The sequence below is a fragment of the Rhipicephalus microplus genome, unplaced genomic scaffold, assembly GCF_043290135.1.
Source record: "Rhipicephalus microplus isolate Deutch F79 unplaced genomic scaffold, USDA_Rmic scaffold_21, whole genome shotgun sequence".
Classification (NCBI taxonomy): domain Eukaryota; kingdom Metazoa; phylum Arthropoda; class Arachnida; order Ixodida; family Ixodidae; genus Rhipicephalus; species Rhipicephalus microplus.
In genome coordinates this window covers 461,801-486,679 of record NW_027464594.1, presented here as the reverse complement: position 1 = coordinate 486,679, position 24,879 = coordinate 461,801, and the positions used below count along the sequence as shown (strand labels likewise).

Sequence of the window (24,879 nt, the reverse complement as noted above, 5' to 3'; positions counted from 1 at the left end):
CATACAGAAGTCGTGTAAATAGGCAATAGCCGTGGCTTGAGCGGTGTGTTGAAGTTGATTGTAGAAATTTGTGAGCAGGACATCTGCACGGTCATTCGTCAAGTGAACAAGACCCCGAGCTACGCAGACACCTTTGTTTAAAAACATCCCTACATTTGTATCCGCTATGCCCTTGTGGTTGTGAAATGCATCATTCTCTACGAGCATCATTATACTGCAGCGTGGCGGCACAGTTACGTCATCATGAACAACGTGTAGAGCAGTTAGGCGTCGTTCCTCAGATTCCTCTACAGGTAGAGCTCGTGCAGTCGAAAATGACACGCTGGATCTACGCAAGTTAATTACGGTGGCATTAGCTCGCAAAAAATCCATTCCTATAATGACTTCCCTTGAACAAACATTCTGGTAGCACAATGAAATCGGCAACGTAAATAAAGCCCCGTATTTCAAGTCTTGCAGTGCATCAGCCTAGAGGCGTAAGAATTTGACCACCTGCTGTGCGTATCTGCGATCCACTTCACTGTGTCACAACTTTGTTAAGCTTCTTCACCATCTTGTGACTAATCACTGAATAATCAGCACCGGTGTTGACTAAGGCATTCAGCTCCCATCTTTCCATTCTCCACCGCAAATCTTAAGTAACGCTTTTGTTGCTGCACCCATTTACCGGAAATACACCGTCGTCGCCCTCAAGCCATATTGGAGGATCTTCGTAACTGATGTTATCAGCAGCTCACTTCCACAGGTCGCTTGCTTCAGTTTTTCGGGAGTGGACTTGGAGAGCGGTGACCAGGCTGCCTTGAAGGTGCACGTGGCCTGGATGACCGGTAGCGCATAGGCAATGGTGACTATGCCGGATGTTGGCGTAGAGGTGGCAAGTTCTGGCGCGTGGACAAGTACTCCTCAATCTCCGCTGGTCGTTTGCCGTTTCGGGGGCACGGTGCATACAGCAGGAAGCCTCTTAATCCAGCCTGTCGGTAAGGGCAGAATCTGTACAGATGACCCGCTTCGCCCCAATGGAAACACAGAGGCCTGCGCTCGTGATCTTGCCAGACGTCACTTTTTCTGGGCCTATGCTCCACATAGTGATGTGAGATCCGTGCACCTGGGGGCAGATAGGTAGGTAGCCGTTGGTTCCCGTGGACGAGGTGCGCTGCGTGCTGCAGGTGGGAGAGGAGTCGCCGCCATCGCAAGTGCTGCATTGCTGTGTACAGTGGGTTGTTTGAGAACTTCAGAGTATGTTTGGATAGGTCGAACCGGCTGCAGCTCACGATCTGACTCTCGTTTGACCTGCCTCAGTTCGTCACGAACAACGTCTGCAACATAGTGCAGTTGGAGTCTGGGGCATTTGCAGTCTGCTCAGTTCTTCCCTGATAACATGATCTAATGAGCTCTCGCAGGGCTTCAACGTCATTTCGCACGCCTCCAGAGAATACCTGTGCAGATGCGCAGTTAAGAGGCCGGTTGTAGTGCCAAGCCCGCTGTTCCAGTGTTTTTTCGATGGCCGTCGCTTCCGAATAAAACTCAGCAACTGTGCTTGGAGGATTGCGGACGAGAACGGCGAACAGCCCTTGCTTCACTCCGCGCACACCTTCTGGCACACCTTCTTATCCTCAGCCATGTTGTAATCCGCACGCTTGAACAGACGGACCATGTCCTCAATGTACATGGCAGCACTCTTGTTTGTGAGCTGGTTCCTCGATTGAAGAGCAGCTTCCGCCTTTTCTTTTCTGTCTATGTTCGTGAATGCAGCCACCGCTTGTTGTCGAAATACCTCCAAGGTAGACAACGAGGTTTCATGGTTCTCAAACCATGTCTTTGCAAAGTCTTCCAGGGCGAAGTATACGCGACGGAGCTTCTCTCTTTCGTCCCATCCATTCAAGCTCGCCACCCTCTCGAACAGGTCCAACCAATCTTCCACGTCTTCGTACTAATTGCGGTGGAATACTGGCCGCTGGGGCGGTTGGCTGAACACTTGTGCCGGTGTTACCTGGCTAGCCATAGTGGTGGTGTCCATCGTTCGACTTCCCCTTGGTGTGAAGTGGAGAGGACTGAACTCAGGTGAGTCACCTCGAAGACGGCGACTTGCCCTCTGGTGCACAAGAGTCACTTCCCCGGGGTTGAGAGGCCGGTCGTCGGGGCTACGCTGTCTTGAGCTCGGGGGCTTTGATTCATTACCCAGCATCTCCACCAGAAATGTAGCGATGCTGAGGCAGACAGGCTAAAGGCTAAAAAACAAGCGTCTTTATTAGGGCGAACTTGTGCCCACAAGTCCAATGACTATGGTCGTCGAGTCCGAGTAGCCGAGTGGCACAGATTCTACTATCTTTCTCTTCCTCGTAGTCCAAGCGCATGAACACGTGGCGCTTGCCAGCCGGGTCTTGCTGGTGCTCTTGCCACGATGATAGCGGTGGGCTATTTGAACGTGGCCAACCTGTCGCGGCACTATCTATCTATCTATCTATCTATCTATCTATCTATCTATCTATCTATCTATCTATCTGTCTGTCTGTCTGTCTGTCTGTCTGTCTGTCTGTCTGCCTGTCTGTCTGTCTGTCTGTCTGTCTGTCTGTCTGTCTGTCTGTCTGTTCATCTATCTACCTGTCTAGCCACCTAGGTCTGGGTGCTCTCGTGATCACTCCCTCAACCTTGGTTACATTAAAATTAGTTCGGGAAGGGTCAGATAGTTTGACGAATACGACTCGCTGGTCCTCACATGACTAATGTCACAACCTTGTCACGTACGTCATCAAACACTTTCCAAAAAACAGTGACACATACCCGGGTGCGGGTATGTGCCACTGGTATGCGCGTATGTGCCACAAGTGATGGACATTTCATATCTACCCAGGAACGGCGAGAACACACCTGGGTAATCTCAACGCTTGAGCGTTAACAAAAAGCTGACATAGGCAGCGTTGACTGGACGAATGCAAGCAATAAATGTAGGTGGCTCCGCAGGAATCAAGCCATAGCATTTTGCGTGGAAATGAAGTATTCTACCAGAGAGCCATGCCTGGCCTCGCATATATTTTTATGTAGACCTTAATGTTCGTTAAACGTCAATTGTGGCTGCAGCACTGTGCTATTCGACTTTATAAAAGTTACATATGTATTCTTATGATACAACAGTCATTTCGGGTTAACGGCAATTGTAGTTAGGCGCCATTTGCTGAAGTTGACGTCTGTACCAGAGCCCGGGGTCATCATCCTAGCCAGCACTACCGCGAACACCAGTGCTTCATATCAGCTTACCGCTTCAGGTGTTGCTAATATCCGTGTTGCTGTTGGCATCTTTATGCAACTGTAAACAACTGCTAATAGAAAACATCTGTGGCTGTTTAGCGTGCGTGGATTCGTACATATATTTAGCGCCACTCATAATTCAATAAAAATATTAAAACACTTTCACCTTCGATTCCCATGCTTCGCATAACATCGATTTCAAAGGTACGTGGGATTCGTTGAATTATTTTTCCATGCGCTTATCGAGAGGTCTTAGAACATAACAAACGAACACCTTGACCGAATTATTGTGTCCACTTTGGCTTTGTCTTTTAGGATGTTAAACCCCACATATCAATCAATGACATTGGCCTTGCCATGGTGGCTTGGCGCGCATTCATATCAAAGGCTATTTCTCCTTTTTACCTCCTTGTTCCCCAAAAATGACCTTGGGTCTTCTTTTTTGAAATAAAAGAGCACATCTTCATCAATAACTTTTTATAGAATTGTAGTAGTTCAGATTAGATGATTTTGCATTCTCTTACGACAATAAAAACACCGAAGCCAAAGCTAAAACAGCCCTGGTACGCATTTTCATCCAACCTTCTGTTTAACCCTTTTGCTTTGATTAAATCATCGTTATCGCCACCAACGAAACCATCTACTCTAGTTGTCAGTGCAAATTCGAGTTGGAAGTGTGACATTTCAGAGCGTGACAACATACATAACCTCGTAAAGAAGTTGAAGCAAAGAAAACTAAGTATAGTAGGTCGCTATCCCACACACGAAAAGCCTGAATGTTGGTTGGGTGAGGCGCTTTCAATCATTGAGGTTGTTAAGCAGGGAAGTACAAACAAAACGTGAGAGAACTTGAACGCTTATATATGGGCCACAACGGCGAGAAGTCACTGACAGTGGTTCGCAGCAATAACTAAACCAACGGGAAACATAATTTAAGCACAAAGATAAAAAAATTACTTTTCAGGTGCGAGGAGCAAATACAGAAATTTTTTTTATTAATCTGTTAAGGAGGTGAGAGCCAACAAACGTACCAGGCGTGGTCATGTGCCCAAATGTGCCGCAGTATGTAGACGGGAGTCGTATGCTGCCACCAATGTCGGTGCCGATGCCCAAGAGCGCACCCGCTGCAGAGATTAGGCTGCCTTCGCCTCCTGCACTGGCAAGGAAAACTCATGCAAATTGCCATGTGCGAATATCATGTTAGCAGCTGGATTTTTCCTTCAGCGCGACCGTTCTAGCGGCAAATAATCTTGCAACATTTAAGGAAGCACACCTGTGTGTCTTCTAAAGCGCAGGTAACAGAACTTTCTAAATATATTTGGACGAAGGCTTGATGCCACGCACGTTTATTCCTTCATTTTGGTGTGATCGGGCTTAACTTGCAAAAAAGACGTAAATAACTGTTACTACTGTTTGTGGCAGGCTCTGCTGCAATGTTTGGGAAAGTTCTCGATTGTTTTAGACTGTTATATTTATAACATAGTGCACACTTCCCCAGAAATCATGTGTTTTTTTTTTTTGATGCAGCGCCAACCCCTGCGAGAATGCTGGAAGTCAAATTATTCATGTTTAAAAGCCTGCGTATTCTGCTAGTTATCACGTTACCATCACATTTATACAACCATTTTCATTTCTGGGGCACAATAACGCCCAACAGCCGCGAAAGCGTCCGGTATCTGCAGCGCGTGGCGGAGCGACAGAAAGCTTCACTGCTGCTACACTTACCATCACGCCGCTTGTTATTGAGGATATCGTTCGCGTCCTACATGCTTAAATCTTTCAACTGCAAATTCGTTAATCGCGTCTTCGCTAATCGCAAAGGCCGCGGCCAATAGCCTAAACACCTCGCCGCTTGACCGTATAGGTGGAACAGCAGCGAAGACTTTGATCGCTCCGCCATGCACTGCAGATCTCGCAAGTTATCACGGCCTACAGTGCAGCAGAGTGTGTTCAGCAAAGAAAACATTTGTTAGAATGTTCGCTGAAATCTAACATAATGACTCCTGGTGAGACGTTCATGCCTACTGAAGACGTGCGCAACCGCAGCAGTTGAAGTTATGCAAGGTTGACCACTGTGAGGTAGAACAAAAAAACTCGTGGCCCATGCTCTGTGAGGACTGCCAAATAGAACCAGTCGCGCGCTCTTAAGGTATACATTTAACAATGGTCGTATACCTGCACCTAAAGCGGAACTTTCACCGTCATCGCTCTATGCATTCCTGCAAATTCGCAGACTGTTCAACCTCACCGCTGCTTCCACCGGCTGCGCGCCGAGTGTCGTGTGGGTTGAGTGTGCGCCCGTACAACTTGTTGAACGACTCTGTCCAGAGGCACAACTCAGGCGTGTTCGTCGTGGCCACCGGGATGGCACCGGCCTCCCGAAGCAGCTTCACAGCCTCGGCATCACGGTCGGCACGGTCACCCCGCCACGCTGGAAGGCCCGCGTCGACAACAAGACCTGCGTTGCCATGACCACACGGAAAAAATCAAAAATCACGAATGAATAAGCTTCCCTGCGACGGCACCGCATTTACTACGCAGAACATTTAGCTGGGCTTAACCCTTCCAAGTGATGCTTCTAAGTTTCACTAAGAGCCTGTGAGGCTGATGCCCAGCATACAATATCTGCAGGAAGCTTAGCAAGCTCCGCATTCCAGCGCAGGGGCTTCGTTAGTTTTTCACCGACCGCAAATACCTGGTGGCCCAATTACTTGCGTCACCTAATGGGGTCCTAAAAAATTCCTTTCTACATAGTCAGAACGCGCTGCCGATTGGTAGTCAAGGGTCCTGAGAACACGCGAGTCAAACAGCGTAGCATGTGCACACGCGTCCTCTCATACTTCCTTCACCAAATGAGCTAGAAATTGTTCCCAATTTTGTCGACAATTGATGCCATAAATTCAAACGACTTCACCATCAACCCGATGTCTACGGTCGTTGGCTGATTTTAGTGCAGTGCGATGTATAATCTTAGTGGCCTTCGCGAGATGCCGCTATAATACTTACCGTGCCCGCGCTCGCGATCACACGGAAAGTAAGCCTCGCGTTCGAAGAAACAAAGCAAAGAAAGTGCTTAAGGTTCGCAGGTGCACTGACGAGGATACCCACATTTTTCCCCGACACGTTGAGTTAACTTGAGTCTATTGCGGGCCAAATAAAGCTGTTTCGCTCCCTCACTCACTCCCCCTAGTCATCGCCCTACATGCATAGCTTTCAATGTGCTCGCTGGTGCGAAACGAGAGGAACAGTGCTGAAAGCGTGAAAATAATCCCTGTAGCAATGCTCGTACCATTGCGGCAGCATTTCGCCAACGCTGAAATGCTGCCGCAATGGGCGATATTGAAACCGCGACTTCAAGCCTACCAGCCCGCGAAGATTATTTTGTCAGATGTGCCAAACGCAGCGGCAGTGCAGTGTGAGCGTGCAGTTCATTCGGTTTCAGTACGTATAGACGTTTTTTTCTTCTTTTTTTTAACCAGAGAAGAAGGATCCCCTCCTTTCTAAGCTGTTGCAAGGGAGTACAAAAGCTGACGTCTCAGTTTATACCACGCCATTTGGGGGGTCACGCATGTTAACAACAGCCCAGAGGGGCTTATGGCGGCGCCCAGGGAGCCTTCAGTAAAAACACCTATACTAGGCTGCTGTGCGCTTGGACGTGTGGCGCACTATCTTGCATTATTAGCCCTGTTAGCAGATTATTAATAATTCTTGCGGTTTGACCTCCCAAAACCGTTGTATGATTATGAGAGACGCCATAAAAAATGGCTCCGGAAATTTGAATGATCTGGATTTCCTTAACGTGCACCTAAATCTAAGTACACGGGTCTCAAGCGTTTTCGCCTCCATCGAAAATGCGGCCACCGTGGCCGGGATTCCATGCCGCCACCTGCGGGTCAGCAGCCGAATGCCTTAGTCCCTAGAGAGCACCATGCCGGTGGTGTTAGGAGTTTGGTTAAAATGACGCTCAGAGCAATTAGTGCGGTGTTAAAATGAACGCTGTTCTTATAAAGCCCTATCACTGATTTATTCTGCAATGTTAACCTGAACGTGAACGTAAAGCGTTCCTTTGGGTAACGTAGAAAAAAGAATTACCGAAAATGGCGTAGCACGTGCCATTGAGCGACTTGAGTACAAGACGAGGCCAGGGCTCGATGGCATTAGCTCCAAACTTCTGAAATTAACCGCTCAAAAATCATCGTACCTATTGAAACTAATATTTCAGCAGTCACTGAACACAGGTTGCGTCATATTTCAGCAGTCACTGAACACAGGTTGCATTCCAGATGATTGGAAGTCAGCATTAGTGGTACCTATATTCAAATCTGGGTTAAAATCATGTGCTAATAATTACCGGCCAATCTCTCTTACTTCTATTCCGTGCAACATACTCGAGCATATTCTTTTTACACGCATCGTATCTCACCTCAATAAAAATAACTTGCTAATAGATAACCAACATGGCTTCCGCAATAACCGCTCGTGCGAAACTCAGCTTTTCAAACTAGTAACTGACCTTAATGATTCTCTGAATAACTCCCGGTACACTGACGCAATTTTTATAGATTTTGCTAAAGCGTTTGACCGCGTGCAACACAAAAGGTTGATGACTAAAATCTGTAATCTACACCTAGACGATAAAACAACCCAGTGGATAAGCGGTTTTCTTACTAACAGGGTCCAGTCAGTTAAACTTAACAACATTATCTCTACTCCCAGACGCGTCAAATCCGGGGTACCCCAGGGATCCGTACTTGGCCCTCTGTTGTTTCTAGTCTATATTAATGATATCGGATCCAATATTAACTCTTCACTGCGTCTCTTTGCAGACGATTGCGTAACTTATAAGGAAATCACCGAACCAAACGACGTAAACATCTTGCAGTCCGACTTGACAAAATTATCAGAATGGGACCGTTTATGGCACATGGAAATAAATGTAAACAAAACCAAACACGTACGCTTTTCATCTGTTGAACATCCTTCGCCCAATGAGTATGTCATAAACAACTTGCTAATTCAGGCAGTTCCATCTATTAAATATCTAGGTATATTATTCCACTTTGATATAACCTGGACTAGCCACGTAGAATACATTACCGCGAAAGCACTACGGAAACTTGGTCTTCTTAATCACTTGCAAACAAAGACACCAAACTTCACGCATACAATACTGTTATCCGGCCAACCCTAGAATATGCTTCCATAGTATGGTACCCCCACACAGCAACCCTTACTGATACGCTTGAAACTGTCCAAAACAAAGCCGCGCCATTTATTTTGTCATGTTATTCCCGCTATGAAAGTGTGTCATTCATTAGGAATAATTTAAATCTCCACCCTCTTGTCATGCGCAGAAAATATTTCCGCCTATATTTCTTCCATAAGTTATACCACAGTGATTCTCCGTTTCGCCATACGTTCATTCACCCTGCTTTGTACATCTCCGCACGCGTTGACCATGATCATAAAATTGAACCTATATTTTCTCGCCCAAAAAAACACCAATACTCACCCCTTGTCTTAGCGATAACCGAGTGGAATGCTCTGCCTGCCAGCATTGTAACGCATACACAGCAATCATCTTTCCAGTCTGCATTATTTGCGTACCTTGAATGTGTTGGACAATCTTAGGCATTGCTGTATAACGTGTCGTGCAGCTTTTTTAATGTGCTCGCTTGCTAAAACCTTGCTGTGTTATTTCTTGCTTATCTTGGTTGACGGACTGTGTATCCTGCGCATGTTTTATTGTCTTCTTTTCTTGTTAAAAAATTGTCGTTGTCACTGATTACTGTATGAAACCCCCCTTATGTAATGCCCTAGAGGCCCTTATTGTATATAAATAAATAAATAAGTAGGCAGTTTCCTTTTATGAGTGACACTAACAGTTCTATAGAACAGGAGGGAAAGAAAAGGCAGTCTAGAACCAGTCTAGAACGACCGGTATGCTACATTATTATTGATATAGTCGTATAGCTGGTGATTCTCAAAGATCAGTACAAACAAATTTCGAATCTTAAATTAAAAACATACATGAACAAGTGTGTGACACACAAACGTGATGTATGGACCATGAGCCGAAACCAAGCATTCTGCTAATTTCAAATTGTCATGAAATATCGCTCGTGCAATTATCGAATTACCTCTGTGTTGGAGTTTGGAGCCTCGCAAACCGATTGCCGCAAATATTTGTCAAATCTACCCTAAACGACTGGAGTTACAGAAGTTTGTCGCGCAATTTAAGTGTTTTTCCACTTCCCGAGGAACGTGCGCAAAGATAGCAAAAGTCAAAGAAGATACCACAGTACACGCCAGGACCATGAGCGCGCGCGATGAAAAGTGACCGCGCTCTCCCATTGTGATACCTGTTAGCGATCGTGACCCACTATGTTTGGCGCTAAGCCGTGCTCCAAATGCAGAAGTTGCGTCTTTTCCATTCCTCAGCCTCTCCTCCTCCTCCATTACATTCTGTTAGCAGACTATGCAGCACTGCTCGGTCATATGGCGGCACCCCTGGACCACATGAGGTTTTAATGACACCCGTCACGCACACTTGGGCTCCACAAGTTGCGTCTTTCCCTCTCCTCAACCACTTCTCCTCCTCCTTCACTACGTTCTGTTAGCAGACTATGCAGGAGTGCTCGGTCATGTGGCGGCTCACCCGGGAGCACACCAGGTTTTAACGCTACCCGCCACAGTGGTCTAGTGGCTAAGACACTCGGCTGCTGAGCCGCACGTCGCGGCAGCGCCAGCTGCATTTTTGATTGAGGCTTGAATGCTTGATGGCCGTGTGCTTAGATTAGGTGCACGCCACAGAACCCCAGGCAGTAGAAATTTCCAGAACCTTCCACTACGACTTCTCTAGTAATCTTACGGTGGTTTTCCGACGTTAAATCTCAACAATTAACGATATTATCAGGTTTTCATGCCACTCTTAATTTATGTCGGCTGTCGACCAACAGCGTGCTGACTTCTGTACGATGTCAAACAGCGGGCGTCTGTAGCTCCGAAGCGATTGAGAGTGGGCCTTTGTTGAAAAGACCAATGCGCCTAAAATACAATGGCAACTTCGGGCTGCGCTTGTGAACTGTCCTTGCAGCGCGAGACTGCAAGATTTGGCTCTCACGTTTGTGGGTATGTCCACTACTTGCAGATGTGTTTTCTCGCCAGTTCTCAGTTGTGGTTCATGACCGCTTTAACAGCAAAGGCAAGAAGAGGACCTGTCACATGGGACACACCAATAATCGAGGAATTCTCGCCGCCCGGCTGTCTATTCAACACGAAAGTGCTTTATGCCGTGTTCCACCAACACTCCGTGACGTATTTCCATCGCGGATATGGCGTTGTAAAACATTTACAGACAGATTGCGAAGAAAGAAAAACGAGAAGAAAAAACTTTTGCAGCGGGGCGCCACACAAGCAACCTCGTGCTCATGAGCGCATGCCGCTAATCACTGAGCCACCGGGCGACCCACCCTACTGCAACAAGCTAACGGCAACCCATTTATATACACCATATACCGCTAGAAATCGTCAGAGCTCGGCACTTCAGCGCGTTTTCGTCATCAGTAGCGAGATAGCGCGACGACCGCACACGCTCTAAAGGTCGTTCTGCTGGGCCTTTTCGCGCATCGATGTTTTTGCGTGCCACCACATGGCGGGGCAAAAAAGCGTATAGATGTTATCTAGAGTAGTAGCTCACTCGCGCACGCGTTTATCTCGGTTTTCGGGCGCTCTGTACCTCCTGTGCTTCCGCCGAAAGTTCGCTTTGAAGTTGTAATAGTTAAAGAGAGCACGAACGTCACTTCGCTCGCTACCACAGCCGCTTTTACGAAAGGACCGCGCTGCTCACACATACAGAAGTAAGAATTGCGACCTTTCTTCGCGTTTCTCGAGGTGTATACTTGTGCGTTCATTTCATACGTCTTTATTTCTGTTTTAGCAGCGTGCTTAAGTATAGAGCTGTGACAGTAGTTTGTCGGCGCTCGTCCTGCGTTTCCTCCTTCCGTGCAACTGTCTGCTTGAGGAGAGCACTGCTAGTTTCGAGCAGCTTGCGATTCTTTGCGTGACTGTAGCATTCATTATTTTGCCCTTGTGTCAAAACAATGCACAAATAATGCTCAACTACCTCTACGAGGACACGTTTAGCTTTCGTGTTATACAGATTCCTAAAAAGGGGGATCAACCTTTTTTTTCTGTTTCATTACGTGTAGCTGCACTAGAATAAGGCTAGTAGCGCTAGCGGTGCTTAGGCACCAAATACTATTTTTGTAACTTCGCGTGAACACCATAGACAGTGCCGTATGACGTGTGCCTAGCAGCATAGGCGCTAACTCAAAGCTTTGCGCACGTTACTCAAGGTTTTGCATGTGATACTCCTAGCTGCGTGTCGGCGTGTCAAGAGACGAGGTCTCAGGTAGCGCTTTCAACGCTGGGTACAAATTTGCACACACTACCTTAAAATTTTAAATGGACATTTGCAAGCAGTTTCCTGGTCATAGAGCCACCTATCGGTCTAGGAAGCGATGACCTCACCAGCGACACTGCCTATCGGCATGCGAGAGCGAATACAGGTATAGGGAGTTTCCGCCCCCTGGACTTATCAAAAAAGCGCGTCCCCTTTCCTTTGCTCAAATGCGTGGAAAGTGCTGCTGCCTTCAGCGATCAAATTTTTTCACTGAGCCAGACCCCGGAAAATCCCCACTAGTTTCGGTTTCAAGGAACATGCACGCTCGCAGCGGTCGCCGGGCATGCTAAGATCCGCTTGAACGGAGTGAGCTTGATGTTAACGTTCGCATTTATTGGTTTTCACAGATTTTAACAAAGAAAAAAATTCGATACCCCTGTAAATAACTTCTTTTTGTTAATATGTTTTTTTTATTTCTGATATTGTTATTTTAGGTCAGGCGCAGCGCGGGAAGTGATTGACTTGCGTTCGTAGCGCTTGCCTCCGCTTCTTCTCGCCCTTCGCTCAGCAATATTAGATGTTGGATCGTGCTAAGTTATCCCACTTGGCTGGCGTGTCAACTACGGAAAAGATAAAGACAGCAGGTTGTGGCAGGCAGAGAACGGAAGCTGCAGTGAAGTACGCCGAACAAGACAACCATGCATTCGTCGAAGATTGCTTAATGGGGCAACACTTTTCAGCGGCTCTGCGGTGTGCTAACGCGGTGGGGATTTTTAGTTCTGTGAAGGTTTTTCAGCGTTTCCTAAAGCCATCTTGTGAACACAAGAATTTGGTCTCATTATTTGAGCATGTATTGATTTTGCATGAGTACATATGAGTAAACCGACTTATCTGCAAGTCTGAATGAATTGACAGAAATGCAGTGTCGCTTGACCGATTTGTTAAGATAGCAGCCAAGCTCCTGTCGGGAAAATGCATTTACAAAAAAGGCTTGCATGCATGTTGGCTCGGCTACAGAGTTTCACATTCTTTTACTTTCGGCGTGTAGTTCAACTGATGTAATTATAGGCTGCATCCTGCTCAAGAAATTTTCGTAGCCGCAGTTTGAAAATGTTTGAGTCTTTACTTCTAACCGTGTTTATTGATATGTGGGGTATAACATCCCAAAACACCATATCATTATGCGAGACGCCATAGTGGAGAACTACGGAAATTTTGACAACGTGAGGTTCTTTAGCGCACAACCAAACCTGAACACACAGGCCTACAGCATTCTCTCCTCCATCGAAAATTCAGCCGCTGCAGCCAGGATTCAATCGTAATTTCTCAATTTTATAGAAAGCATATAATAAGAAGTGCATTTCGTTTGGGTAAGTCCAGTTTCGTCTTACAGAAAAATCGGCCAACTGTCACCTCTTCAGAAAACATGAACAAATTAAAAAAGGTTAACGAAATTTTATGGCCACATCGTTCCGGCATCCAACGGACTTGAAAGAACGTACCTGCGCGTTCCGCTTGCATGCAAAGTGGAAAAAAAGGGCTTCCACAGCAACCTTTCTCCACTCAATTTTTTATCCTTTCTCTCTATTTTTGAACGTCACTAGTGCCTTCGTGAAAGAAATTTTTCGTTCGTGTTTGTTTGTTTGTTTTTGCAGGATTTCCGGCAACCACCAGTGGCAAAAGCGTCGCAGCCACTGCCGAGAGCGAATACATGGGAGGTATAGTGAGTTTCCGCGCCATGACTAAGCTACGCAGTTTTAAAGGCGAAGCTCCTTATGGCGTGGCTTGTGCGTCCCTCGTAGTACGTAACTACCAGTGGCACATACCCGAAAGAGCGGTCCTTACAATTTTGACCTTCAAGGTGGTTCCGGTGAGAGATTTCTTTTGTGCGTTGTTGAACAATAAAAGATAGTGCTCAATGCACATGTTAATGGCTGCTGAGGAAGAATGAGAGACAGGAGCATTCGGCCTTTAGGTAACGCGCACGCTGCGATCCCCATTAGCAGCTATTGGCATGTACATTGAGCACAATCTGACAAAAAAGGGTTGCTACGTTATACTCGCTGGGTGTGACCTTCTTGGTTTTAGAAAGGTTTAGCGAGCGTTGGGCCGCATATCCATGAATACAGTGAACTAGTATATACCATGAACTCGACGTGGTTAAATGTGGGAAGTAAACCCGAAGCGCAAGCCGTAAGAAAGTGTGCATGTGCCACCTCCCGTTTAGTCCTTGAAATGTCCGCTGGATGGCGGTGCTTCTATATGGAGAATATATGATGAAAAGATGCAAGATGGTGGTACTTGGAGTGCTGAATAGATGGACGAACGGACACACAGACAGATGCATGGATGGACGCAGGAACGGACGCAGGCGCGGATGCATGGACGAACGCAGGGACGGACGCACGAACAGACGCACGCACGGACGGGCGGATGGACGCATGGACGGTTACACCGACGTACGCAGGAACGGACGGAAGCAAGAACAAATGGACGGGCGCCCCACTCCCCATCATTCACTCCGTGGATATGCTACCATTTTTTTGTCGCTAAACGACACAGGGCAGGGTAAACGTTAAAAAGAAACTAAAATTTGATTGTGTGCTTATTCGGAACCATAAGGCCTTCCTTTATCAGTATCCAGTGCCTCACACCTTTTTGGGAGCTTTTACTGAGCCAAGAAACTGAGACCAACTGTCAGCAGCCAAGCTCTTTCCTCTCCGACAGCGCATAACCTGAGCATTCTGCCTCAACTGATTAAAAAACAAACAAACCAGACTGGTAATTCATGACTGATATTGTTTGATATGTGGGGTTTAACGTCGCAAAACCACCATATGATTATGATAGACGCCGTAGTCGAGGGTTCCGGAAATTTTGACCACCTGGGTTTGTTTAACGTGCACCCAAATCGGAGAACACGGGCCTACAAAATTTCCGCCTCATTCGGTAATGCAGCCGCCGCAGCCGGGATGCGAACCCGCAACTCGGGTCAGCAGCCGAGTACCTTAGCCACTAAACCACCGCGGCGGGGCAGACTGGTAATTCAGATGAGCAGCTCTTCATAATGAGAAGATTTACTTGCGTCAAAATTGTGCCCATGTCAACGCATGCAACATTATCGAAGATCTGGGTCAATCATACAAAGAAACGCCAACAAATAAAACGAAACAAACCCAGACGCTTACATGTAGCAGTTAAAAAAAATGTGTCTCAAATAAGCCCTACAATACATTTGATTTAGAGCGCCTACCCAGTGCGTTTGAAGTAGAAGTTAGGGTCTCGCTACATTTGCTTTTTTTTCATTGCTTTCGTGTTTATAAGCACGTAAGGGGGTCAAACTGTCATGTGTCGTGACCGAATGCTCTCTTCGAAGCATGACGCAACTGAGGTAGAACATCATATAGCGTAGCCGTCTGTACAGTATATTGAAAGCGCACTAGTGCCAAGGAAAAGCCTTGTTCATCTCGTTCCTCGAGTGCCTTGATGACGATATTAAGTGTGGACGTTTCTCCGGTGACTAGAGCGACACAACACAAACCAGGTGTAGAAAAATGGCCGCTTGTCTCCGTGCTCCACTGCACAGGACATCGAAATGTCTCTGTGCGTTGCTGCACAGGCCTCTCTGTGTACGCTGCATGGGATATGGCACCATCTGGCATTACAGTGAAGAAACGATAGCTTTCTTTTTATTGCGATATCAATTATATGGACAGTCTCGACTGGTTTTTGCCGTTGTCAAAGCTGCCGTCATGCACCGTATGTATCTATATATAGGAAAACTCTAGAAAAAAAAAGTGAAAGCTTCGCCACAAAGTCGAAGCAATGAACGTAATAGCAACGAATAGGAGGGTCACGCGTAGAATGGCAAGCAGATCAAAAAGTGCCCCACGTTCCTTACGCACAAAAAACACAAAACCTACTCACAGGTAGGGAAGAACGCGAATAAGCATCTCAGTTGTTACTTCGCTGTGTCTGGAAAGCGCGTGCTTTCCTCAAACGGAGACTGTGCAACTATTGCAGTGGCTTTTGTGCACCCGGTAACTACAACAGAACTGTTCCGGTGAATGCCACAGGCCAGCCAAGACATATGATTCTCCCCAACGCGATATAAGAGCGAACGAGCGAGCTTCTACCTTCTCCTCTATGCAGAGCAAAGTATCCGTAGGAGATAAGAGCGCGCGCAGCCGCGCGCTCAGTGCGCCATCGTGCTGGTAATTCTGAAAACTCGATAGTCCTCCCCCCTCCCCCCCCGACAGGCCCATCATCAGGGGAAAGTGGTAGATTTAAGTAGCTTGCAGTTTGAACGTTGAAGGACGTGCTTCTTCATGGCTCAGTAGTTAACGCCCCGCATTCACTATTCAGAGGTTCCACGTTCGATTCCGCGCTTTGGAGTCTTCGTCAGGATATTTTCTTTCTTGTGTTTTCATATATATATAGATACATGTACAGTGAGCGACGGTGACAATGCCGGCGCCAAAATTCTGCCAAAGGGTTCATATAAGTACTATGCCAACAAAGCACCACCCGCGCTCGACACCCACTTTGTCGCTATGCTTGAACGCGTTGTTATCTCCCACGCGTGCTTCAGCTCACGCATGAGGGCACGGGAGTTAAATGCTTGTGCGCTCACGCTTTCCATCTGAGGGGACAATCGTGTGCCTTGGCCTTTCACCAGAATTAAAGCGTTAGTTGCCTAAGCCACAATGGTCAACTTCGCTCGCTGGGCAGGCCCCGTTTGCGAAAAGAGCGTGCTTTTCGAACACAGCGAAGTAACACGTGGGACACTTGTTAGTCCGCACTTATATAAGCACCTGTGATTACGTTTCGTGCGTCGTTTTTGTTTATACAGCACATTACGCGTCGAGTTGAAAACGTTGTTGGTTAGCTCTCGTCCTGTGTGTGTTGTTTTCGTGCGTCATTTATGCGTGAGCAGCGCCCTGCACACGCACAAATGCTAGGCGTTCTCAGTGTTACATTCGAAGTCATTGCTATCACATTCATTGCTTCGCCCTTGCAGCAAAACTTTGACTTTTTTAGATGCGGAGCATCTTATACTCGCGCCTTGTAGTGCGCCGTCCGCGCCGTCCGCACCGCTTCTCGAACATTCGACAGCTGACGCGCGCATGCGCCGTCGCGCCGTCGCGCACTCTTCCACCATCTGTGCATCCCTTCCTCCTCTACACACCGCGCGCGCTTCACTCCTCCACCATCTGTGCACCCTTCCTCCTCTACACACCGCGTTCGACATCTACAATTCTCCTGATTCTCCAGTGGACGCGCATGTGGCGTCGCGCTTCGAGAACATTCAACAGCTGACAGTGCATGCGCCGTCGAGCTGTATATATACTCAAGGTCGGCGCTCGCTCGCTCAGTTGCCGCTCGTCGGTTGGTTTGTACGGCGCGTCGACGTCCAAGGTCGCGGTGAAATGAATTCCAACGAATCCACAAACACAATGATCGACGTCCCTTCGACCAGCGCCGCCCTTTCGCATACTTGTGTACGTGTTCACTCATTTAACTCCCCTCCTACAACCACGTTAACCAATTTAGCCATCGACCCAAGTAAGTCGCAATTTAACACCCCATTTCACAACCACGTTAACCAATTTAGCCATCGACCCAAGTAAGTCGCACTTTAACACCCCGTTAACCAATTATATGGTCCGCATCCTCCTCAGTGTTCCCCCGAGGGAAGCTGCGGGCAATTTTTTTTGTAATGGAGAGGCACTGGCAGGGGGCAGGGAGCACGTGGCAGTTAAAGCCCCTCATTTTGTTTTAGCGAAGCGAAGGAAACACCCGTTTTTTGTTCATAGCGCTGCATTGTCAGTGCAATCTAACGGTTTTTATAATTACGTATTTATGCATTTTCCTAATAAAAATGCACACTTCCTAAGAAGAGAGAGAGAAAATAAAATTAAAGAAAGGCAGGGAGGTTAACAAAAAATTGGGCTATTCAGTTTGCTACCCTGCATTAAGGGAAAGGGAAATGGGAAAGAAAGATGAGAAAGAAAGCGATGAGCATTATAGACGCGCTAAAAAGACAAAAAGAAAGCGGGGGTGCTATAGCCTATTCAATAGGCTACTACCACGCACACTGCCTAACACTTACGTATTAATGTTGCGCCCCAAATTTGCATAGTATTTGTTTTATTGATTCACAATGTTCATGGGTATGAACGCAGTCACCGGTTGAATATGGGTGGGTTTCGAGCATGGGCTTCAACTTTCGCCGGGTAGCTGGATCGTTGGGCAGACATCAACAGAGAGACAGACTAAAATATTTGCGTTGAAATATCGGAAGAAATACTACCATTTTAGAATTGAAAAATGAAGCAAGCGAGAAAGAGAGGAAAAAACAGTGTGTATGCTTCGACGGTAGGATGAACCAACGAAATAGAAAACAAAGTGAAAGAACACTGCGAAACTGGAAAATAGAGGAGGAAAGAAAAGAAAAAAATGAAGAGAAACAAAGACGGCCACCCAGCTTTGCACTTTGTTCAGGCTTGGCACGGCTAGAGCGAAGCTGCCTAGGCTTTATTTTTTTATTGCCCTGTTCGTCGGCTTCATAATCCTGTAACACGGAGTCAGGCGTTCGTAGAAGAAAAACTTGAAAATGTCACTTTTCCACACGCACGAACGTACCGGAAACTTTGTCTTATTCCTCCGTCAGCTCTTTTGTTTTCAGCAAAGAATGAGTAATAAAGTATAAGGAAAACGAAACACCAGTGCATAGAGCAGGGAAACTCCAGACGCGTAGTAGACGGGCGCTTATTGTGTGCACAGTGTGCACAAATGTATGTAATTTCACGCAGCACAATAAAAAACTGGGTCTTCACGTGAATGAAATCAGCGAGCCATGTGCGCCATATGTGTGTGGGAGGAGACGTCAGGACACTGAGACACAGCAATCAGGGGGCGCACGCCAACTAAATATGCAATGCGTCATTTGAATCACTTGATGTCGAAGTTGCAGTATTAGAGATAAATGGATTGATGCCGTCCATCCATCCGTCCGTCCGTCCGCCTGCCCGCCCGTCCGTCTGTCCATCCATCCATCCATCCATCCATCCATCCATCCATCCATCCATCCATCCATCCATCCATCCATCCATCCATCCATCCATCCATCCATCCATCCATCCTTCCATCCATCCATCCATTCATTCATTCATTCATTCATTCATTCATTCATTCATGGATGCGGAGAACAACTGACAAGATTGCTTCTTGAGCTGTACCCAAGGAACATCGAACGCAAAAGCCACAATCATTAACATCGGAACCTGAGAGATCACGAGCCCTTTTGAACCACACACTACGTTTTCAAGGTCAGCGTCTTCGTTAACGCTGTGGCTAAAAATGATGCCGTTGTTGAGTAATTATGGCTAACTAGTCCCTTTGTAGCGCGTTGGCAGCACTCAACTTCCCATTTTTTTTTAAGTTCACATGGTGTGACGCCTGCAGCGATTCTGCTTTCGTCACGCAGTATTACATTATTAACACGAGTTCTGGTCGTGTAGGATTTTTTTCGAAGGTGGCTTCAAGCACTGGCTTGGCTTAGTGACAGAATACTTGACTGCCACGAGCAGTTCGCTTTTCACTGCGAACCTAAATTTTGCAACATTAATAGAAACAGTTTCATGTCATGAGCACTATTATTTTCTTTACGCTTTAGTCAGGCGCTAGACAAGACTTTGTCATGTTAGACAATCCTTAACATCAATTAGAGGCTTGTTTGCAGCCTAGTGTTGTGCAACCTATATTTATTTTGTTTTAACTTACGTGATCAACCAAATCAAATACACATCGCTTTTTGCTCATCATATGTCACAAAACTCTCTCGAAGCAATTACGACAGTGAGCCCAATACTTGAACCGCGGGGACCGAAATGCATCTGACGGTATCAAATATGTATTTGGGAGCCCTTTGAAGCAAATTTTCCACCTCTACAGAGCTCCTCTTTTTTCATGCCACGAAATGTTACTCATAAATGAAAAAATTGAAGACTCTGAGGAATAACGTAATGTTGATAGCTAAATAACATCGTTTTTCTTCTTCATTCTAGCTCTTCAGAAATAATATTTCAAAAAAATTGTCAATTAACTGTTTTTATTTTATTATGCCTGCCGTCTGAAGTATGGCTCGAATGAACCTTATTAAGGGCGGGAAAAAGCGGCCGAAAAATCACCAAAGCGGCCACTTCACAACACCTGGACATCAGGCTCAAGTAGCATATCACATTGTTGCACACTTGACAACATCATGTGAGCCCTTATTCTGCAGCCAGATTTTTTTTTTGCAAAACGTGTTGCTGGCTGATTTGGTACATGATCACTGAAATAAAATTGGAAAAGACACGTTAACGTTTAGGAAGGACTTTAGTCATAGACGGGCTCTAACCTCCATTTTTGACGCTTTTTTTTTGTCAAAGCCAACCAAGCAGACACGTACCATTTGTGATAGAGCAAAGCCAAGGTACTACAAGCGATAGAAGTATGCATTCCAAGTCTCGTGTTACATTGATTAGGTAAGGAACAAAATTTCAATTATTACCGATTCATTTAGTCATTAATACATTCTTATATTTTACCGATTGTTTGTTTATTTTATTTTATGTATATATTTATGGTAGTCTCTTGGTTCTCTGTGAATATTGCCAATTTTATCACGCAATGGCTGTAGTGATAAGCACAGCCTCTTTTCATCCGAAAACCTTGGTATATCAGTGCTTCTCAGCCGATACAATGACGTTTCTTAATTTGAATCCCGTAATTGAAACTAACGGAAATGCTCCGTGAGAGAATGACGACTACTCGAAATGTTTTATTAGTTGCATAGTTTACCCGCCACTAACTACATTAACACACCCAATTCTCAGTTGATCCCCCGGACTTGTCGTGAACCTTCGCAGGAGAAAAATAACGGATTAGCGCCAAGAGCGTAGTAACTGCAATTAATGCGTGTTCGTATCCATTATTCAACGCTTTTGTTTTGTGTTGGTTAAGTCGAAATACGCATACCAAGCTTGCCCTAACTATAGCTCACCAAATAAAATATCCATGGATATCAATGGAGTGAATCATGGCGAGTGGAGAAAGCTATGGGTATCATATCGGTGAGTAACCATAGCTCATCCGAGCATTGCCTCATATAATACAGGTTGAGGGACATAAATTTAGCCTTCCAGTCATTTTAAACCATTAAAGGAGGATTTAGGTAATTGCTGGAGTGGCGTACATGCCTCGAAAGTGAATCCAAGAATCAGCCATCTCACCTGCGGCATGATACAGCTATGGGTAATTTGTGGAGACATAAAATGCGCGACGTGAACCTTTGTGTTAAAGATTTCCTTGAGAAGCCTCAACATGTAGGCACATTTTGGTAGAGATAAACTCTTCAGTACTCTTCTCGATAACTTATGTTCGAGAGGAACAGAAAACGCTGACCTTATATGTAGCTTATAGCTACGGGGAAATCTATTTTACACCTGATTTTTGAGTCTCATATAATTGTCAACTATACCATGTTCACACCGGAATACAACGTTTATTTAAAAAAAGCTCCCCGCCCCCCACCCCCTCTTCCAAATTACAGGGTTTTTTACGCATTCGCCTAAGACGACTCTATAAGATGAAAAACACCTCCTTTTTCTTCTTGTTCAGCTAAGTCTGCTCAGTCGAAGTATTGATCCTTCTACGCCTCTCTGCGAAAGCACAATGCATCTTACGCGTTTTAGCACTGCGTATGCAGGATCGGAGGCATTCCAAACTTTGCGCACCCCGCCTGGTTTTCTCCTGCCTCCGTGACTCGCTCGCTTTTGAGCAAGTGACGATACAACGCGATAACGTCTCAGTGCCACGTCACGCTATGTTGCGTGAAGGTGACGCCATAATGATGTCGTCCTGATGACACAAATTTCAGCGTTCTGTGACGCCGTGTAGATTTCTTGCGTCCCACTGTTGACTCCACCGGACGTCTCCGATGGACAGTTTTCGCATTTGATTCGGCACATATGGCTTTCGCCTTTAGCAATATTCTACACACCTTTAATCATCACGGAGTTCTTCGTGATGAAAGGTACGCCGAGGAGAGGCTTGGTGCGCTCTAGTTCATCGGGCGAGCTCCTTCTGACGAGTTCGTCGACTGCCCGGGCTTCTTCCAGAGCCGCCTCGAAGCGCTCGTCCACCACGGCGTTCAGCACAGGGTCCACTTCGCGCACGCGGCGCTGGTAGGCCAGGATCACATCCTCGCTAGTCACCTGCGCCAGTGTATGCAGAAGGCCACAGAGTGAGGAGAGGTGGCTTCGGCAGGTTTACGCGTGCGCAACAACCCGTGCTAAACACGTATTACAGGCGAATGAAAGAGAGAACCCATTAAACCCAAACACCAAGAACTGTGATTACGTTCGCTTTTCTTTTCTTTTTAGAATTTGTGCAATAACTTTTCTTCACTCATTGTGCGTTCTCGCCGTTATCAGATAGCAGCGACAGAAAATGGTGCCGAAATGTCGCCCCATTTCAACCACTGTAGCCACAGAAAGGACTCTGACCACTGCAGCAAAGCGCTGACCATTACGTGATCATTGCATTTTCTTTTTTAACGTGTGACCTGTTTAAGGGCTGAGTCTGATGAAAGATTAGCGTCCGGGTCGCATGTCTCGCTTCCGTGAACCGCAATTAGGATAATCCCATAGACGGCACCACAACTTTGGCCGCGGAAGAAACAGAAGGCACAGAGTGAGACGAAGAAGGGGTGTCTCGAGCATGAATAGGGCTGCAAGTCGCCCTAGCAGGGCCATGTTCTGCAAGGGTTGGTGCACGTACCTTCCCCTTTGTCTTTACTCTTCTAGTAACGCAACGCAACAATAAGCACACACAAAATCACAAAGCATCAGAGAAAATGACGGTAAATTAAGGAGAACTGCAGCTACACTGTTCCTGCAGATTACGCGTTGGGTGCAATGGGGTAAATTTACTTTGTTACAGGAAAGCAAAAGAGGTGCATTTGCGCAAACATTTGAAGAGGTAATATTCATGTATATTCAAACACAAGTAGAAATCAGGGGCGAAGGTAGGGAAAGAGAAAGAGAGAAAAGCTATGACGAGGAAAGGGAGGAAGGTTAATCATGCGAACATCGGGTTTACTACCCTGCTCTGGAATTAACGGAATGGGGAATAGAAACAGAAGGACACAAGACAAGCAACGCTGGCACAAAGAATTTCAATGGGTCACTGAGGCCGGAGCTTCTCCACCTTGCAAGACTGGGATTTTACGTGTTAAAAGCACTGCAGAAATAAAAGAAGAAAAAAGGACAATTTTTGTGGCTGCTTTTTTTTCTTTGTTGGGCACGATAGTATTTATAGGTAGCATATATTATTGCCATGGAAAGTACAGAGCGTATTATTTGTAAAAATTATAAATGTCAAGAAAGTAAAGGAGGAAGAAAGGGTGATTTGCCTCCGGCAGGGACCCAAACCCCTACCTTCGAATCGAACAAGGTTGCGGGTTTGACCAGTTCCAGCTAGCGGCAACTTATCTTTGCGTACGCTTTACTTTCTTGACGTTATATCACAAATGCTGAACATATTACATGCTATACATGACATTATTGTCTGCTGGTTCTCTATAATGCTTGATTAAATGACACGTGAACGTACAAAAACTGCGCAATCACTGTCGTGGAAATCCTGGCTGCTGGGGCTGCATTTCCGATGGATGCGGGAATGTTGTAGGCCCTTGTGCTCAGGTTTGGGTGCACGTTAAAGAACGCCAGGTGGTCGAAATTTTCGGAGCCCTCCACTACAGCATCTATCGTAACCAATTGGTGGTTTTGGGACATTAAGCTCCACATATCAATCAATCAATCAATCAATCAATCAATCAATCACTGTCGTGGGGAGCACGAAGCAAGTCAACAGAGTTTTTGAAGTTAACTCTTTCTATATCGAGTATCTTGCTACGACAAATATCAGAACCTACCCGACGACCTCGTCTTAAGGGCCTGCACTCAAGGGCAAGTAAAATGATAAATTGGAATTCAAAACCATCGCGTAAACTAAGCGAAAAACGAAAAAAAAACATGTCCTAAGACTATGTAATTTTTACAGAGACGAACTTGGGAAATTTGTTTGTCCATGTTGCGCTGCACCGCTGATGCAACAGGTGAATGTGATTTGCACACGTTATGCACGTGGTTGCACGTAGTTGGACTATGCCTGGGAAGCGTTTTGACAGTTTGCACTGAAGGCGGTGCAATTCCCGTGCTTGCCGGGCTCGTTCGCCGGTCTCTACTAACACGTGGGACGTTCGAGAAACAGCATGAGTTTATTATGGGATTATTATAGCACACAGTGCAGACGTAGGACAGCAACATTCAGTAAAAAAGGCACTTCTGGGGTACACTGTAATCACCATGCTACAGCTGGCTTTAGAAAAAGGGATGCGAATGTGGGCCGTTTGCATGTGGTTTGGTTTTAGTATCATAGAAAGAACTGAACGGAGTGATACAACGTCTCAAGGTTTCAACATTCGCACTCAACAATGCACCATTTGTCATAGATATATTATGAGACACGATAGTGGGTTATTTGACGCATTACAAAGTGTGCATTGGAAGATTTAGGTACGATAGTCAGACACCACATTGGCAAGCTGTAGCAGGAGACGAAAACCTCATTAAGAAACGTGAAAACATGAAAACCTCAAACACAACAGACATATTAGAACTGGTAGAACATCAGAAGTTCTACCAGTGGATAGTGCCTTATTAACCTGCGCTTTGCTGATAACATTGCATTAAGTTGATTAATAAGCGTAAGGTAACCGATTTAAGAAGGTATAACATGGAGAAAATCGAACCCGCTTTAAAAAAATGGAAGAAGCGTCTAAGCGGTGATGAGGATACTTGAGATAGGCGAAAACCCGATGTATCCACTAAGGGACAAGAAAGGCAAAGTAACTACCAATATAGATAGGATAGTTAAAATAGTGGAGGAGTTTTACAAAGATTTGTATGTAGCCGAGACAACCACGACCTTACTACACGAAGTAGCAGTAATCCTGATGGCACCCCGCCAGTAATGATAGGTGGAGTCAGAAAAGCCTTGGAGAGCATGCAAAGAGGCAAAGCCGCTTGTAAGAATCAGTTAACATCAGATCTGTTGAAAGATGGAGGACAGATTGTGCTTGAAAACTATAGCCACCCAGTTTACGAGGTGTCTCCTGA

General features: G+C 46.0%; 1 protein-coding gene across 1 annotated transcript in view; it reads right to left on the bottom strand.

Annotated features, from left to right (window-relative positions):
- LOC142785316 (fatty-acid amide hydrolase 2-like) overlaps positions 1-24,879 on the bottom strand; it is a 79,769-nt gene that overhangs the window by 18,240 nt on the left and 36,650 nt on the right. The window contains exons 2-4 of the mRNA XM_075883754.1: positions 21,699-21,912; positions 5,495-5,704; positions 4,278-4,397 (exon numbers count right to left, since the gene is read on the bottom strand). Coding sequence (XP_075739869.1) covers positions 4,278-4,397; positions 5,495-5,704; positions 21,699-21,912 — 544 coding nt within the window. The remainder of the gene's footprint in view (positions 1-4,277; positions 4,398-5,494; positions 5,705-21,698; positions 21,913-24,879) is intronic.